Here is a 17,117-nt window from a genome sequence, read left to right on the forward strand (position 1 = left end):
AGCCTTGGCTATGCCAATCTTGTATGTGCTCTCAGTAGGGAAAGGGGAGTAAGTTGCTACCAGACACCATTGGTGCCAGGTTATCTCCTTTGAGACCAAAGGGACTAAGCATATTGAAATGTAATAAACGCAGTCCTCCTTTTACCCAATTGCTGCAATCAGGGGAGAGTAAGAAGGTCCCATTGATGTTAGATGGTCTTCTGGTCCAACCAAAACCAGTTGGTTTGGCCAAACTTCAACTGATGTGTATGGTACAAAGTGTCAGAATATATCAAACGGCAAGCAGCAAAACAGAGCAAGACTGAGCTTCTCATTCAGATGCTTATTATGGGTTGTGCCACAAATAACACCTATCCCAATCCCAAGCAGTGACAGATTGCTGATGGTCGGACCATTGGGACCTCCAACAATCAGGAGAACAGGTAGCTGAATGTTCCATGTGAATATGTGGCCAATGTGTTCTATTCACTTCTATTAGGCTGCTGGGATGAAGATCACATGAAGCATTTAGGGTTTCTTTCTCAGTGGATGGACCCCCAGTGATCTGAACTCCTATAGGAAATACGTGTCAATTGTGGCAAGACCATCTTAAGTATGCAGGGTTCCAGTTGAGTCACTGAAAGATTGGTTATGCAGGGAAATTGTTACCTAGTTTTCCCAGAAACAGATATAACTAAAGTTATGTTCAAACAGCCAAAATGGTGCATTTTTCCATGTAAATGATGGTGAGATAATAATGGAAACGAGATGGATGTCAGTATAGTCAATAGGGTCCATCAGGCAGCATTGGTGTCCCTCATATGGCTGCCATTATTTTAGTCTTTCTGTTCCTATAACAAAACAGACAAATGAAAATGCAAGTGCAGATGTGTACAGAGCCTAAGGTTGAACAGAGTTTCCAACAAAATGTCAGTACCTACAATTTGGTGCCTCCCTCCAGCCATTGCAAATACACCCTGTTTGCTAAAGCTACGAGCTGTCTGCTTCCCACTATGTCAGCTATAGTCAAGGGCTATTAGCAGTCTTCTGGATTACTTCCGTGGCTGGTTGCCCCATTATGCTTTCTGTGAACTCTAGTGTCATACTGACATTGGGGTCCCTTGGTTGACATCCCCGGCAATTGTTGTGGCTGGGGGTAATCAAAATTACATAAAGTAGTTATTTAAGCTGGAAATTCCTTTAAGAAAGGTCTCAGAACCAAAGTTCTCTGATTATCAAATGATTGATGAGTCCATGTGTGGAAGTCATATTATAATGCTACTATGAATGGCAATGTAGGCAGACCTTACCCATAAAACATAGTACCAGTTTGTTGGCAATGTGTGGCATGCCCTTGTTTTATAAGTAGATTGATATCTTTTTATTTTTGCATCCATAAAAATGACAGAATGGTTTGTTAATGATAGAGATATATTTATTACCTGCATAACTGGGTGTTTTCTATTGGATTCTTTTGCTGCTAATTGTTAATTACTGATATTTCTTTAAAGAGGTTGCCCAGAATTGGAAAAAGTTCAGTCCGCCCCACTGTTGTGTATAGGATAGTATGGTTGTTGGAACTGGGAAGTGGATGTCATTCCCATTCAAAATAATCTGCAGTCCCAGGCACAACTTAATGGGAAAGAGTGGCACTGTTTCTTAAAAAAAAAAACACAAAAAACCAGGACCTTCTTCTAATCCCGGACAACCCCTTAAAGTCTCATTGACCTTGCAGACAATCATAGATATTTCTGTAATATGATGATCATATATATAAGCAAAGGAAACAAGAAAAGGTTGTATAGTATGGGAAATGTTTTATTTTCAATATGCTGTTAACAAGAATAAAAAAAAACTTTACCATGAATGTGTTTGTGGTTCTTTGTATTATTAGAATGGCTGAATATATGTTGTGATGTCTGTGATACTCGTAGTACAAGTTGTTGTTTAGAGGCTGTGCTTGGTTTGCATCTCAGTGTCATCCTGCAGCATGGCGTTGTGATCAGTGAACATAGTTGTTGGTCTGACAAGAGGAAGCATTGCCTGTCCGAGTGCTACAGCTTACTCAAGCAGCTGATCGATGGTTGTTGGAGCCCCACCAATACTGATGACCCATCCAATCTGGAAAAATTCACGTAGCGGGTCTCGGCTAAAAGGTGCTGCAGGATAAACCGCTGTTATTTTTGGTGCTTTATATACTATTTAGACTCTATACCAGGGGTCATCAAACTGCGGCCCGCCAAGCACTTCTGTCTGGCCCCGCCGACAACGCCGGCAGGCGTGCATTTATAATGAAGCTCCTGGGGAGCTCGGGCCAGGCCATGGAGTGCACTTCACTTTACCTATTGGAGGACACCACTCCCGATGTCTGTGCGACCAGCTCTGCCTCCGGCCCACTGTTTAAAAAGTTTGAGGACCCCTGCTCTATACTGTCAGGCGGCGGTGTCAGGCAGGAGCAGACAAGGGGTGTGATTCTGAAATCTGACACTGGCTGCCTCTGATTGGAGCTCTGAGTCACACCCCCTGCCTGACACCGCCCAACAGCCCATCAGGCACCAAAACTAACTGTGCTTGTTACTGCAGAATGGTGGGGACTGAAGAAAAAATTCCAACTGTGCTGGAATCAGTGGAGCGGCACCTATTAACAGATGCTAAGAACTTGAACTGGTGGGGGTGGTGAAAAGTCCTCTTTAAGTTCCGTTTTCAGTGTTTTATGTTATAAGATTCCATATTATCCCATTCTGTTCTAGGTTACCAAAAATATCAAATTATAAGACATCAGAATAATTTACTATAAATAGCAGTGCAGCTACATTTTATTTTCCTTTGTCCAATGTACTGTCTACTGTGATGTTGTGGGCATTTGGCGACACCTCATGAAAAGAGACTTTGGCAAAACTTGATTTCGATCCTGCGTCCTCCTCCAGATCTTCCAGTTCTTTTTCCACTGCAATGGAGACAGAAGAACAAAGCAGGTCATGTTTATGTGTTTAGACTTGGGATTATTCTCTTGTTAAAAAGTTAAAATGTTTTTATTGAGTCCAGAGCTTGGCTAAGAAAATAAACAGGATGTCCTGTACCAGAGACACAATGATCAATAGACAAAACTTCTCCTATATCCTGCAGCCAGCTACGGTATCTTGCTGAGACGGTGTACACATTGAAATAATGACCATGTCATGGTCAAACTTTGTCCATTGACAACAAACGAAACAGCTTAGTAAATGATGTGGAAGAGGCAGACAATGCAAGAGCCTACAAAACATGATACTTTAGACAAGGTCAACAATGGAAATCCATTTGTGCAAAGCGCTGTTTGAATAGTAGCTAAGCGTCCTTTCAGTAATTCAATGCTTTGCTTTGGTAACAGATCATAATTACAGATCTGCAATCACTAATTCCCGCTTACGTATAATATAAGTCAATGTGGTGGTTGCCATGAAGAGATATTATACAAACAGGCTCTCATTATTGTACTATTAAATGGCTTTCTATAGGGTGGGGACTTGTATAGAAGACATGACTCAGAGGGATTCTGTCACCTGAACTCAGCATAACCACCCAGCAGCAAAGATAGATAGGTTAGGGTCACCTGAATCAAAATGTGTATTCTACATCTCAATCGGTGCCTCCGTTGCTGAGATACCGCTGTTTTTGTCAAATGCAAATTAGCTCTTTGAGGCTTTGGCGCTTACCTTTTTGTAGCAATGGCAACACCCTGGGTGCTCCAAAGAGATCTTTTGCATATTGCCAAAAGTCTTGGCAATGGAGGCACCAACTCACAAAGCAAAATTCTGGATAGCCTATCTATTTGTATCACTGGATGGATATGCTGGGTTCTGGTGACTCCACCAGAGTACGTTGGTAAAGGGACCAGGCTTTGCACTGTGAGGCCTCTCCTGGACTTCTAATCTCAAAGAACTAGTACAGCAGACTCAATAGGAGAATTCATAATTATATTCATGCCAAAAAACTGGTGTATAAGTGGCACATATTTGGCACACGGCCCCAGTTTGTACCAAAAATGCACCACTTTGTTTCTTTTTTGCCCTTCTTGACACTTTTTAAGACAGTGGGCTGAGTCAAGTGGGTCGGGTACGCCTTGACCATCAGATTTCCACATCACTCATGTCAAAAAACTGGGATCACCTGAGATGCACCACAATTATTAAGAGGCTGCTCCCGAATTATTACGTTTTGCATAGGAAACTCCAGTGTTAATAAATTGCCCATTCTCTTCTTAGCACACGGCACTGAGCATGAGTCCTTTACTGCTTTACCGTGTGAAGGTGAGTTCAGAGTTAATAATCACCTCTAGGAATCTGGAGTATAAATGACTTGGCCAACCATGGTGTGGTCATGTAGCTTGACCTAACAAGTTACAAAATTAGCAACCATTTAGTTTCAAAATTTTGGCCAAATTACACTGAAATTTATAATTGATACTTGTTTAGATTAGAGTCAATATTCACCCAGTACATGGAAACTGTAGGCATGGTGGTATATTAACCAATGCAAATACAAAAAGATCAATCACTTGAGTATAAAATGTCCTTTATTGATAGTAAAATAAAAGATGATGAGATCCAGTCAGCATAAATCTTCATACTTCCACATTACAGAACATTAGAGTCCTTGGTCACTTGATCAAGGGCCAAAAGGGTCCAAAAGTAACCTATGCCATAATGCACCTTCGGTATTTCAACATGTTTAATGTACTATAAATACAGGATGTTTTATACCAAAGTGCTACGTCATTTTGTTTTTTTTTAGACCAGCTACTGATCATTCTTCAAAGATTATAGAACAAAAAGGGAAACCTAGAGGATGAGACAGACCACATACTGTTGCGAGAGAGACACCTTAGTTAAGATGTCTGGAGTATGGGTCAAACTCAGTAGGGTAGAAGAATCCATGATCACTACCCGTTCAGTATCAGTCTGACAGAACATTCTCAGCTGTCGCTGTCCATTACCTCCCAGTGTCCCAAACATATTTAGGAAAACATGATATCTTGTAAGGAATTCTATCAATCTGTCGTATTCATCGCCACCTTTAACCAGTGAAGTGCTATCAAACTTAACAGACCCAAATTACAGTGAGCTGAGATGTGCATTTGGCCATGTGGTGCACCTTTCATTTACAGGGTATAAGTGCTATAGACAGCAGGGTGGGTGTCAGGAATACAGAGTCCCTACTCATAGTGTATAAACTACAGCCAACAACAGCATATAACAGGGCTCTCAAAGCAGTGCCTATGGGGAGTCTGAGGTAGCCTGAGACACGCCTCCTCTCTCTTCATTGGTTTACATTGCAGCACCTCTGATTGGCTGCGGTATATACTGACACCAAGGGAAAAAACAAAGATTGAAAGGTATATGCCACATGTGTAATAAGGAAAATGAGACATAGGCCCCTTGCAGATGACTGTGGCGTAGTTCAGTGGGCTATCCAGGTTTTTCCCAGATAGCACACAGACCCATTCATTTCTGTTGGCCCATTCACACGAGTGTGAATTACACAGTCCTATGTGCGGGCTGAAAGTCCGGGCCACAAGACTCAGGGCAGATCCTACTCCTGTCCGGTTTTGCAGCCATACTTCCTGTTCAATGAATAGGGCCGCAGAAGCACGACCAGTACATGGGTGGCACATGTATGATATCCGTGTGCCACCTGAGCCGTTCAATCACGGTCAGTGACCAGAAGGCAGCCCTCTGAAAGGAGCCTTAGCAAAGAGAAGCTTGGAAGAAACCTTTTTTTAAGGGAGACCAACAGTACAACGTGAGCAGAGGATACTGAAATCTGACAACCCTATTAAAACTGTAAAGCTATATTCACAGGACAGTGAATATCAGCTGCATTAAATTCAATGCATCTGAACAGGCTATCAAAATATAGGTCATGTTCTATTTTTGTCCGTTTTCACGGATCCCTCCATACACTTCATGTAAATGAGTACCCCTTCGGCCGTGTGAATGTAGCCTAATTATAACAAAAGGAAATAGTATATACATACGGTATAAATGAAGCATTTCAAGATTTGCAAAAGTGGAATTTTTAATGGGTTGTGCAGGAGCAGAGGGCACATAGGACATGACAATAGATGATGTAGGTGATGTGGTCACATGATCAATGATGCTGGCAGCCTAGGCAAGATTTTTATATAGAATGATAAGTACATTTATTATCTTTCTATCTCTAGTATGCTACTACCATTAGTTTATTTTGACCAGACATTCCCTTTAGGACAAAAATATCTCCATCATTATGGCATTATCTAAAAATACACATTAGACACCCACTTTGTTTTTCCATTAAAAAGCCACAACTTAGGTGAAACGAGTCTAAAGTAAACCACGAGAGTCATTGTAAATCAATAGATGGCTAATTAAACTCATATTAATAACAGGATACATTCATCTTCTCATACGTCTATTGATTTTTGGATCTCTAGGTTTTTTATTTATAGTATACAGCTAAAGGGATGTAGGAAATAATGGCAATTTATAGACTCGTAACCCTACATTGTACTCTGTGGCTGCATGTTGTAGTTGGTGCAGTTGACCATCACCCAAAGTGGCTTGCATTGTGTGCCAGTAACGTTGTGCCACTGCTACAATCTGCCTGTGGTTCTACAACAGCTCCATTCAATAAAACATACCCGTAGAAGATATGTTTAGATATTATCCATGGAATCTCTACCTATATAAACAATAGCTTGTTCTGTTATGTAAGAGCTATGACCGTATCATCATATTATTTTATTCGTTTTCAGGTAGGAAAAGTTGAACCTAGAAGCTGATAGAATGCATGTCAATGGGGAGCCTAATGTATATAAGTTTAGTGGACTGACTGGCTGCAGGTTGGGTCTTGGCATCACGATATCACACTAAGGTTCACATGGATGTATAAAATATTGTCCAAGATGCATCTGCAATATACGGATGATTGTTCATAGATGTGGCATACCCGCGTGTCTGTGGAGGAGCTGAACTTGAAGCTTTCTGAAGACAATTGGTCATGTGAATCGCATTATGCGCTACAGTTGTCCATGTGGTGTCCACATGGGGTCCTTGGGAGATATGGTCAACACACAGACCAAATATACAACCTTGGAAATAAGAACTGCAGTGAATGGGGCTGTGCTGGAATACCAGACCATGGACAGCATATACACAAGAATGGTGTTGTCAGATGATAAAGAGGAAGAAGGTAAAGATGGAGGTAAAATGTCTAATGAGCCAAAGACCAGAAAGGAAGGAAAGATAGGAAGAAAGTAGAAGAGGTAGGAGATGAATGAAGAAAAGTAAATAGGACATAGAAAAGTAAAGAAGACAGACAATGGTGGGCAAAAAAAGGAAAAGCAAAGGAGATAAAAAAAAGGAATGTACAGGAAGGAAGGTTCGATAATAGGCAAGAAAGATGAAAAATCTGTCGAGAACAAAGGTAAGGTCGCAGCTGAAGGATGACAGGTCAACATAAAGGGATTTAGTGACTTTAATATCTTCCAAGTAAAATGTAGAATTAGTAAGGCTCAACCAAAGGAATCACATAAGTAGGACGAGCTTTCAGGTGCTTATAGCTTCAGCGTTGGTAATATGAAGACAACTCCTTGTAGCATTGAAAGCTGTCCAACAGTCATCTGGTCACTACAAGACCTTCTTCTGAAATGCCCCATGATCTGCTGTAAGGGTCAACTCACACTGAGTTTTTTGGTGAGGATTTTGGTGCTGAATCCGTGTGGAAAAAAACACCTCCCCATAGAGTTCTATGGGTTCTGCTAGGTTTTTTTTTCCACTAGTGGAAAAAAAGCATTGTTCAGGTGGATTCCGCCTGCAAAAACCAACGCAGTCAATGGGAGGTTTAAAATCCATGTGGAATTGGCAAAAAACGCATGGAAAACCCGCTAATGGTTTTTTCAAGGTCCATACACTGTGCTGGAGGAAAAAACTATTTCCTGATTCCTGAAGCGGATTTTGTCCTCGCCAAAAACTCTGTGTGAATGGACCCTTATACAGGTACAGGCAGGGTCCACCAGAGCAGGTTAAAATATCCAATGCCCTCTATTGTCATCTTTTTGCACTAGTTCCTCTGCTTCCCAGTCACCTCTTGGATTTTGTAAAATGGCCACAAGCTTCTCACACTACTTCAGTGTACTTTGGTAGTTTAAGGCTGTGTTCACACGGAGTAACGCGCCGCTCATTCTGACACGTAAACACATGTCAGAGTGAGTGCTGTAAAACAGAATCCCATTGACTTCAATGGGTGCCATCTTACACACACTACACATTGAAATCAATGGGAGGCTTTTTTTACAACGCTGAAATTCCACACCAAATTCCTCATGATTTTCCTTCATGTGAATGGACCCTATAAGACACGACTCTTGCACCAAGTTCTGACATTTGCATAATCCAGTGGAATAACCTACAGTCAATATAAAGTGTGGACACGGGGCTACCATTAATAGTGCTAGTCCATCTGAGAATAGGGTCATGTCAGTCTACCAAAGCACACTGCAAGGACATTGGATTGGAGGAACCACAACACAAAGCTGAAAAAGGAGGTACCAGGTGTTAATGGAAAATCAGAGGATGGCTTTAAGATACTTAACATCCTTCTCCTCTGTCTCATAGCAAGGCCCCCCTCTATGAAGTCTATATACCCTAAAAGCCATAGGTAATGTCCCTGAGGCCGGATAACTAATAGCATTAGAATTTGCTTCCTAACATGTTGCTGACTAATGTAAGTAACCATTACTTACAGTATGAAATATGCTGGCATGTCAGAATTCCTGCCATAATCCTCATTAGAAATAATCTGAATCATTCCCCTAATAGACAAGACAGTTTTCCGCAGAAGGGTAAACACTGATACCTGGCATGGTGCCAGTCCCGTTCTGAGATGTATTTTCAGCATCACGAGAGCCTGTACTTTGCAGGAGTATTTTTGCTGAGTGCAATGTGATTTTCCACATCAAAGTAAAGACGGCTGCTAACACATAATACCCCAGAGGTGACTGACTGCCTGGATAACATGGCGCTCTGATGTCTAGAACTGGGGGCGCAGTTCAAACACCGAGATACTTTGTGACCGTATTACATCTCTTTCTCTCCCAGTAATCTGCCCTATTTAATTTGGCTTGACAAAACACCACATTCACACAGGTTTTATTACCTCTTGTTAGTGTCACAGTATTCATTGTAAAGCTGAGAGGTGTCGATTCTGTCGAGGTGTTAATTGGTTATATAAGAGAAAGTCTTAACAATTCAATGATAATGGAGGCGCTGAATAAAAAAGACATCTTTTAGGAACAACTGTGACCACATTTGACTTATACACCTTTGCAACCATTTTGCATTGTGTAAATGCTCCTACAGTGTAACTTTACAAATAGGTTTCATGTCAATGTCATTGAAGTCAATAGGAGTCTTATTTTTACATGTGTATTTTGCCAAAATACATGCGCGTTTACTCCGTGTGAACGGGCCCTTAACAACAACAGTTTCGGTGATGAAGTGCTAGGCTCTCTTATCTCTGGATAATGGGTTATGTGAACATAGAGAAGGCCGAGGAACGATCTGGAGGATAATGGGAACCAAAAGTCTCAATGCATTGCTTGGTCGGGACGACAAGGGTGGAATTAAAGACACTGCAGCTCAGGTGACAATAATATGGTACTTGACAGCAGCAGCCTGTGCCCCACATTGTGTAGTTTAGCATGAGGCCAACCCTAGAAGGCCTTGTTTGGGTCAGGAAAATTGGCCTGTGTATCAGCTACATATACTGTCAGATTCCGGCTTGGTTGAACTGAGCTGACATGTTGAAAACAGTCATGAGCTACGTACACGCCGCTCAAAGCGGACAGTACATGAACCATTTTCTCCAGCCCGAACACAGCTGCCTGAAATGGCCCTTAGGGTATGTTCACACATGACAGATTAATTGCAGACATTTGCATAAATAATAATCTGTTCCATGCATCTGGGACTCGCTGAAATTGGACCGCATTTCTTCAAGTTCCATTCAGATAAAAATGGCTAGTCATTCATGGAAATTTTTGCGACAAACATTGAACAAATATAACCTTAAATGACAATTCCAGGAAGAGATGTCAAGAATATAAGGCAATTTTTTTTTTTTTACAGTACTTTGAGAAAGTGAATGGTGTGGTGTGGGAGGACAGGTATGTTCCAGCCAGGCAGCTAAAGGGTGTTTGGTAAAGACCCACACCAGGGAGGTCAGCTGTGTAATTAAGGCCTGATATAGTCTGTGTGTCAGCACTAGGAAGTGTGGCACCACAATGACAAAGCTGAGAGTTCCTGTGTGAACTTGACCTACATACCAGGTACTGTGCCACCCGTTTGAAGTTTCCAGAGCGAGAGTCTGGCAGTCAAGGAACAGTTTCTGTTATAGTTAGTTCTTAGCCGAGAAGGGTTTTGTTTTGTTTGCTTATGCCTTTGCAAAGGCAGTTTATGCACCACAAGTGAAATAAACTTGTGTGCAACCCTGTTTCTGTGTCCCTGTTTTCTGCATTGCTACCAAGCATCTACCACAGGTACTTTAAGATTAAAAAATAAAACTTGGACAATAAAATCTGAATATCACAAAATATATATTGGGATATAGCGTAATAGATATGATAGAATTGGTCAGTGTATGGTATATGTTATCTTGCAAGCCTCTATCCACTATTCATCAGCTAGTAGCTACTGCAGATATAATATGATGTCTTCTCTGAGCACTGGACTTTGTAATGTGAGATCTATACAGACCGTGCAGCTGACACTTTCTGTCTAAGGTCGTAACTTCAGTGTGAAAGTATGTCATATGTTTGTTGTATGAAACATGTTACTCTGCACTCCAAGTCACATGATCCACTATATATAGATGGATGACCCGACCCCAGCATTCAAGTGACTTTTCAGATGACAGATATTGACATGGAGAAATAGCTCAGTAATCTCAACTATTGAAATAGTGACCTCAGGATCACAAGAAAAGCCAATTGGTTTACCCTAGAATATTAAGTTAAAATATGATGAATATAGAATATTTTCCAGGATCCAACATGATGAGTTTTTTTTTGCTTCAACAGAATTAAAAAAAAAATAAAACTCATGAAACAGGCCTGGACAGAAATGATGGGACTCTTAACTTAATATTTTGTTGCACAACCTTTTGAGGCAATCACTGCAATAAACGATTCCTGTAACTGTCAATGAGACTTCTGCACCTCTCAGTAGGTATTTTGGCCCCCTCCTCATGAGCAAACTGCTGCAGTTGTCAGGGTCAATTTAAGTTACAGGTATTTTCATATGTTTAATGCTGCTCTCACATGACTGAGTTTTAGTCTATATGTGCCAGATTTACCAGCCTGAATACTATGTGGGGAGATGGAGTCCTATTATCTATGACGCTAGGAGTCCCTGCCTCCTTGTAAAATACTGTGTAATAATAATTACAGTATGGCAGTATTTTGGCTGGAGACAGAATCATAGATAACTATAACGCTAGGAGTCCATCTCCCCACAGTCTTCAGGCTGGTAAATCCAGCACACAATGTGAAAGCAGCCTAAATCTTATCCACTATGCTGGTATTTTAATATCATACAGATTTGTAGCCTGCAGCCTATCTGTCCTATATCGATATACCCAAAGGGTTGTAAATATTCAGGGAGAGTGCAGGTAAGATGAGCCTGGTGTTAGAGGACAGGAGGTTGGAGTCTAGGGCATCGGTGTAGATAGAATAGGTATACCAGAAAGTGAAAGGTAAAATGACAGCACAAATCCACTCACCCAGTAAGTAGAATATAATAAAGTATGGAATTGTGTCACTCTGGCATGGCAAGGTCTATGGTCTATGATACTTTTAGGTAATATGGCATCATGTCTGGTGGTGGTGCCACAGATAAGATAAGATAAGATAATCCTTTAATAGTCCCACAGTGGGGAAATTTCAGTATGTTACAGCTGCATAGTAATACAGATACATGATAATACACAGTAATATATTACAGAAGTAGTAGACAGTGCCTAAGTCACACCAAGAAAATTGCTGGATGCAGTCACCCTCTGCATGCATTCAGATATTCCTAAATATATATGGCCTCTACTACTTTTTGCCAACAGAACATGGTGTATATGTTTTTGTACTAGATGCATCTTATGGAATTGCAAACTTTCCAAAGGTCTGAAAAGTCCAATGACATACAGTACCTCATCTGGTAGGTGCTGTCACCATGAGCATTTCAGTGTTTTGTTAATCCAAATCTGTTCAGCCATTTCAAAGGTTAAAGCCCTTGTAATGATACTGCAGATAAAGGTATACAAACCAAGTGGATGGTAACACTGTGGTTTCTATGAAAGCAGAGTCTCTTTGTGCTATACGTATACCCTAAACCGCACTAACACTAAAAGGGCTTATATCTTGAAATGGCTGAACAGATCTGGAAAAACAAAAGACCAAAAAATTTCTGACCTGGTGACAGGTCCTGCTTAAAGGGATCCTATCACTCACGCAATTTTTTCTAGGTACCACGTCGGAATAGCCTTAAGAAAGGCTATTCTTCTCCTACCTTTTGTCGTCTTCTCCGTGCCGCTGTTCGCCTACAATCCTATTTTTTCCCAGTATGCAAATTAGCTCTCTTGCAGCACTGGGGGCGGGCCCCAGCGCTCAAACAGCACTGGGCGCGTCACCAATGCTGCGAGAGAACTCTCACCAGCGCCGCCTCCATCTTCGTCAGCAGCGTCTTCTTCATCCTCTTCTTCCAGTGGTGGCTTGTAACTTCTAGGCCTCGGGCAGAGCAGACTGCGCATGCCCACAGGCCACGAGAAAATGGCCGCTTGCACAGTATTGTAAGTGGCCATTTTCTCGCGGCCTGTGGGCATGGCAATCTGCTCTGCCCAAGGCCCGAGGCCTAGAAATCGGAAACCTGTGCTGGAAGAAGAGGATGAAGAGGACGCTGCTGACGAAGATGGAGGCGGCGGTGGAGAGAGTTCTCTTGCAGCATTGGGGCACCCCTAGTGCTGTTTGAGCGCTGCCCCCCCCCCAGTGCTGCGAGAGAGCTAATTTGCATACCGAGAGAAACGGCATCACGAAGAAGACAACGAAAGGTAGGAGAAGAATAGCCTTTCTTAAGGCTATTCTGACGTGGTACCTAGAAAAAATTGTGTGTGAGTGATAGGATCCCTTTAACAGGCTCTGATGTATATTACAATAACTTATTATGTGTTAGGATGTGTTCCTTTAAGATGTTTCCTCTCAAAATGCTGATACTACCAATAATGTTGCTGTGAGTTACATTGGCTTGTGTCAGCCGTTTCAGCACAAGATGATTATATGTCCTCTAATGTCCATGTGAAGTCAGCACCATGCGTGGGGCTTGGATTAGCACCGTGCTGATGCACACATACATCACATTGTCAATGTCTTTACTTAATAGCAGGTTTGTTAAACCATTAATTAGTTTGTCTTGTTATATCCCATCTTACTTAACAGGATATCCTGCAGTTCATTCTGAATCAAAAAGACGGAGCAAAGAGCCAGGTCTAAAGAAGAGCTAAACCACGGGAAGACATACCTCAGCCCTGTGGCTAACATGAAGAACGAAAACATCACATGAAGAGGAACAATGTTGCATAAACTTTTTCAAGTATTTTAATATGAACCCATTTTTCTTTGGGTTTTGACAACTGTAAAATGCTCAAGCATGTTCCTGATATGTCTTGTAAAGCACAAACATATAACATTTGATATAAAGTCATAATAACATTGAACATGTATGTAAACCTAACATAAACACATGACAAGACTGACTAAAAAATAGTATCGAGGCACAATTACATGTGTGAAGGCAGCCATCTTGGATTCTCAGCCATTTGTTGGCCTAAACAAGTGGCATAGTGAAACATAAAGCACAAATTATGTCATAACCTTCAACTTGTCACAGGTTCTTAGGAAATTGTAAGGTGGCATTCTCGAGACTATTTGGACATTTCAATGGTTACCTCCACTGTGTGACTAACCAAGGCATCTAAAACAAGGTCATTGTCTTGTAAGGTCTTCACTAGAACTCTGCCATTTGTGAGATAGACAACCGCCATCATGTGACTACCACTGGTGAGAGATACAGTTCGCTAAAGCCATAAGCTAGGTTCACGCTAGCATCTCCTCTCTGTTGTTAGGGTCCGCCTGAGTGTTCCGCTAAGAGTTCATTCACACGGAGGAAAATGGCTCTTTATTTGGCGCTGAATTTTCAACGCTAAAAAAAGTCTCCCATTGACTAGTGGAAAAAAGCAGCTAGTGGAAGCCATTGAAATCAATGGGAGGCTTTTTTTCAGTGTGGAAAATTCAGCGCCAAATAAAGCGCCATTTTCCTCTGTGTGGATGGACCTTAATGCAGACTATAATGAGGTCCGCCAAGTGTTCTGCTAGTGCTGACTATAATGAGGTCCACCAAGTGTTCTGCTAGTGCTGACTATAATGAGGTCCGTTCAGTGTTTGTCATTTTTAAACTGAAATCGGGGAAGGAAAAACTACTTTTTCCTCCGCCAATTTTTGGTGGACACTGCAACGGAGGCGCAGAATTGAGCACAGCATTATTCACATAAACGTCAGACATAGTCATGTGATGGATGTTTTTAGAACACATTGGGGGGAATTTATCAACACACTAGGCCCTTTGTTGCGCCAAAGATGCAACACATTCCTTGTTCTCTGCTTCAATCTCCACTTCCTGTGAATGTGGGCAGAGCAGGTGGAGACGTCTTTCTTGGCCTGACATATTTATTATGACTCACGTTAATTTTCTGGAGTGAGTTACTCAGGAAATCTACGCCTGTTCTCAACTGGCATATATTACCATTCTAGTGCATGGATGCGTGCCCCATTTATTAAGAGGCCGTATCTTGTGCCTGTTGGGCCTTTTATTAAGACTGGTGTACGAAAAACCAGTCTTAATAAACCTGTCGCAGTGATTTCGATGTATCTATTCACGACCTACTTAACTTGTCCTATTCTTGTCCGTTTTCACGGATCCTTCAGACTCATGACTATGAAGGACAGATGCCTCACAGATGAAAACCGTCTGTGAAAAAACAGACCATTTGTTTTGTTTTCAAAAGCTGTTTATTTCTGTGTGAATGTCGCCTAACCTGTGATTTTTCAGCTGTTGCAAAACTACAACTCCCACAATTCCCTCCCTGCCTGCAGCATGGTGGGAACTGTAAGTGTGCAACAAATGGAGATCCACAGGTTGGAGAACAAAAGCACACTTGCCTATCACATACTATGATATAGATTGATCACATTGGCACCATGCTTTATAAGGAGCAGTCTAGTTTAGTCTAACAATAGAAGGAGACATCCAAGACCTCAGCACAAGCTCTGAACAGTAGTGTGAACAGAGCCTGATCTTTTCATTGATATAGTACGGATTAGATTCTACAGAGCACTGTATAACGTCTGTTCATCGTGAGCAGTAAATCTGATTGTGTCTGGTCACTTTAGTCCAGTGGCCATAGGTTCCCATTCAGAAGAGCAGCGAGATGGGAAAAGGGTTGTGATCAAAATTCCCTAGAAGTCACGTCGTAAGATTCTCACATTTGGCAGAGTCCCTAAACTCCCCTGTTTCCACTAGTTGGGATACGGGACACGTAGCACAACTTCATTCAGGCCACGTCCTGTTGCCTGCACTATCCAATCACAGTTCACCTTTCTGTCTGAAGTGACACTTGATAATGAGAGCTGAGCTGTGATTGGTTACTGCGGACCACAAAGCTTCTTTTTCTCCACCACAATTTTCATGTTGTCTTTGGTTTAGCAAAAGGAAAAACCTGACTGACCGACTAGTGAATAATTCAGCATGGCATTACTTCCAGAAACGCACATATCATGAATTTACACGAGGTGGTAAAGTAATATTGCAAGTCTAACCTCAGTTTACTGGTCAGACATGTTGTGTACAACTGAATCTGTCCAGTGCACTCACTGCATGCAGCCATTTTCCTATTTTCTCAAAATGGCTGCCTTTTCTGTGGTAAGAAACTTCACATAAAAAGCTATGTGGCATAAAGTACCCCTCCAAGGACATGTTTTATCTTTCTCCCCATAAGTAATAACACGGAATAAAAACTAGGGCAGGGATTTTTCTTCATGAGCACAAGGGGACACTTTAGCTGATAAAAAAAAAGTGCAGTGTGGCATAGTTATTATGCCTTGTATGACAGTTTTATGGCATATAAGTCATAAAAAGTCCCATTTATTTGCGCAAATTGGTGGTTTGCAGAAAAATTATTATTTTTTGCTTCTGCACCTCCTTCACCACTTCCGTGAACAGGGGTCGTGGTAAGGGCGGGCAGATTTATCATCACTTACACCAAACTATGAGCTGACGTACATTTCCACTACACGGACAGGCAGGGGGTGCGGGTTATTTATAAAGAGACGTGTGCCTACTCATAAATGAAGCACATCCTCCAAATTTGGAGGGCTATGAAGTCTGGTATGAGGAACGCCAGTCTTCATGAATTTAAGCCAGCTGGTTTGTGCAAATGGCCAAACATTGCTGATCATTCGAAACATTGTTATATTGTCAAAGTATGCCAACCAGTAGGTGGTAACTCTAAAAACGCACCAGATTTATCATCCAGCTCCAAGACCGCAAGGTTAAAGGACTACATTGTGAAAATGTAGCATTTTACAGTGCATGAGATTCTGGTTAATCCAATCCACAGATTGTAGAAAAAAATCCACACCGGAAAGGCTGCGTTTAAATCGCGGTATGTAAATTATACCTGCAGAAACGCTTGTATTTTCTGTATAGGTATAATAGACACAGAAGGTGCGGAGAGGAAAACTCTCAATAATCCCAATGAGAAACGCTATGGAAAAAAAAAATCGCAATGCATTTCAGCCACTTTTTTTCTGCATTGTTTTTTGTTGTGCTTAATTGCGTGGGGCCTTAGCCTAAATGTAACAGAGGACTGTGGCAGCACACAATTCTTAATCCTGTTATACTGTATACTAGAGATAGTAGGCAAGAAGATCACCACATAGTAAGTAGAGATGAGCGAGTAGTATTCGATCGAATACCTCGCCGCCATAGGTATGTGTGTAAGCGGCCGAACACCAAGGG

The 17,117-nt window shown here is 41.5% G+C and overlaps 2 protein-coding genes across 3 annotated transcripts in view; one reads left to right on the plus strand and one right to left on the minus strand.

Moving 5' to 3' along the window:
• GPRC5B (G protein-coupled receptor class C group 5 member B) overlaps positions 1 to 17,117 on the plus strand; it is a 60,381-nt gene that overhangs the window by 41,907 nt on the left and 1,357 nt on the right. The window contains exon 4 of one of the 2 annotated variants that reach the window (XR_012717385.1): positions 13,481 to 17,037. Coding sequence is in view for 1 of the 2 variants with exons in the window: in XM_075285790.1 (XP_075141891.1) it covers positions 13,481 to 13,534 (54 nt within the window). In the remaining variant the exon portion in view is untranslated. Of the gene's footprint in view, positions 1 to 13,480; positions 17,111 to 17,117 lie in introns of those variants that run through there. The other variant, XM_075285790.1, reaches the window with a different exon arrangement.
• Positions 1,777 to 17,117, minus strand: part of IQCK (IQ motif containing K) — a 74,413-nt gene continuing 59,072 nt past the window's right edge. Inside the window, exon 9 of the mRNA XM_075285797.1 lies at positions 1,777 to 2,926. Coding sequence (XP_075141898.1) covers positions 2,796 to 2,926 — 131 coding nt within the window. The 3' untranslated portion in view covers positions 1,777 to 2,795. The remainder of the gene's footprint in view (positions 2,927 to 17,117) is intronic.

The sequence above is a fragment of the Leptodactylus fuscus genome, chromosome 8, assembly GCF_031893055.1.
Source record: "Leptodactylus fuscus isolate aLepFus1 chromosome 8, aLepFus1.hap2, whole genome shotgun sequence".
In the NCBI taxonomy this organism is placed as follows: domain Eukaryota; kingdom Metazoa; phylum Chordata; class Amphibia; order Anura; family Leptodactylidae; genus Leptodactylus; species Leptodactylus fuscus.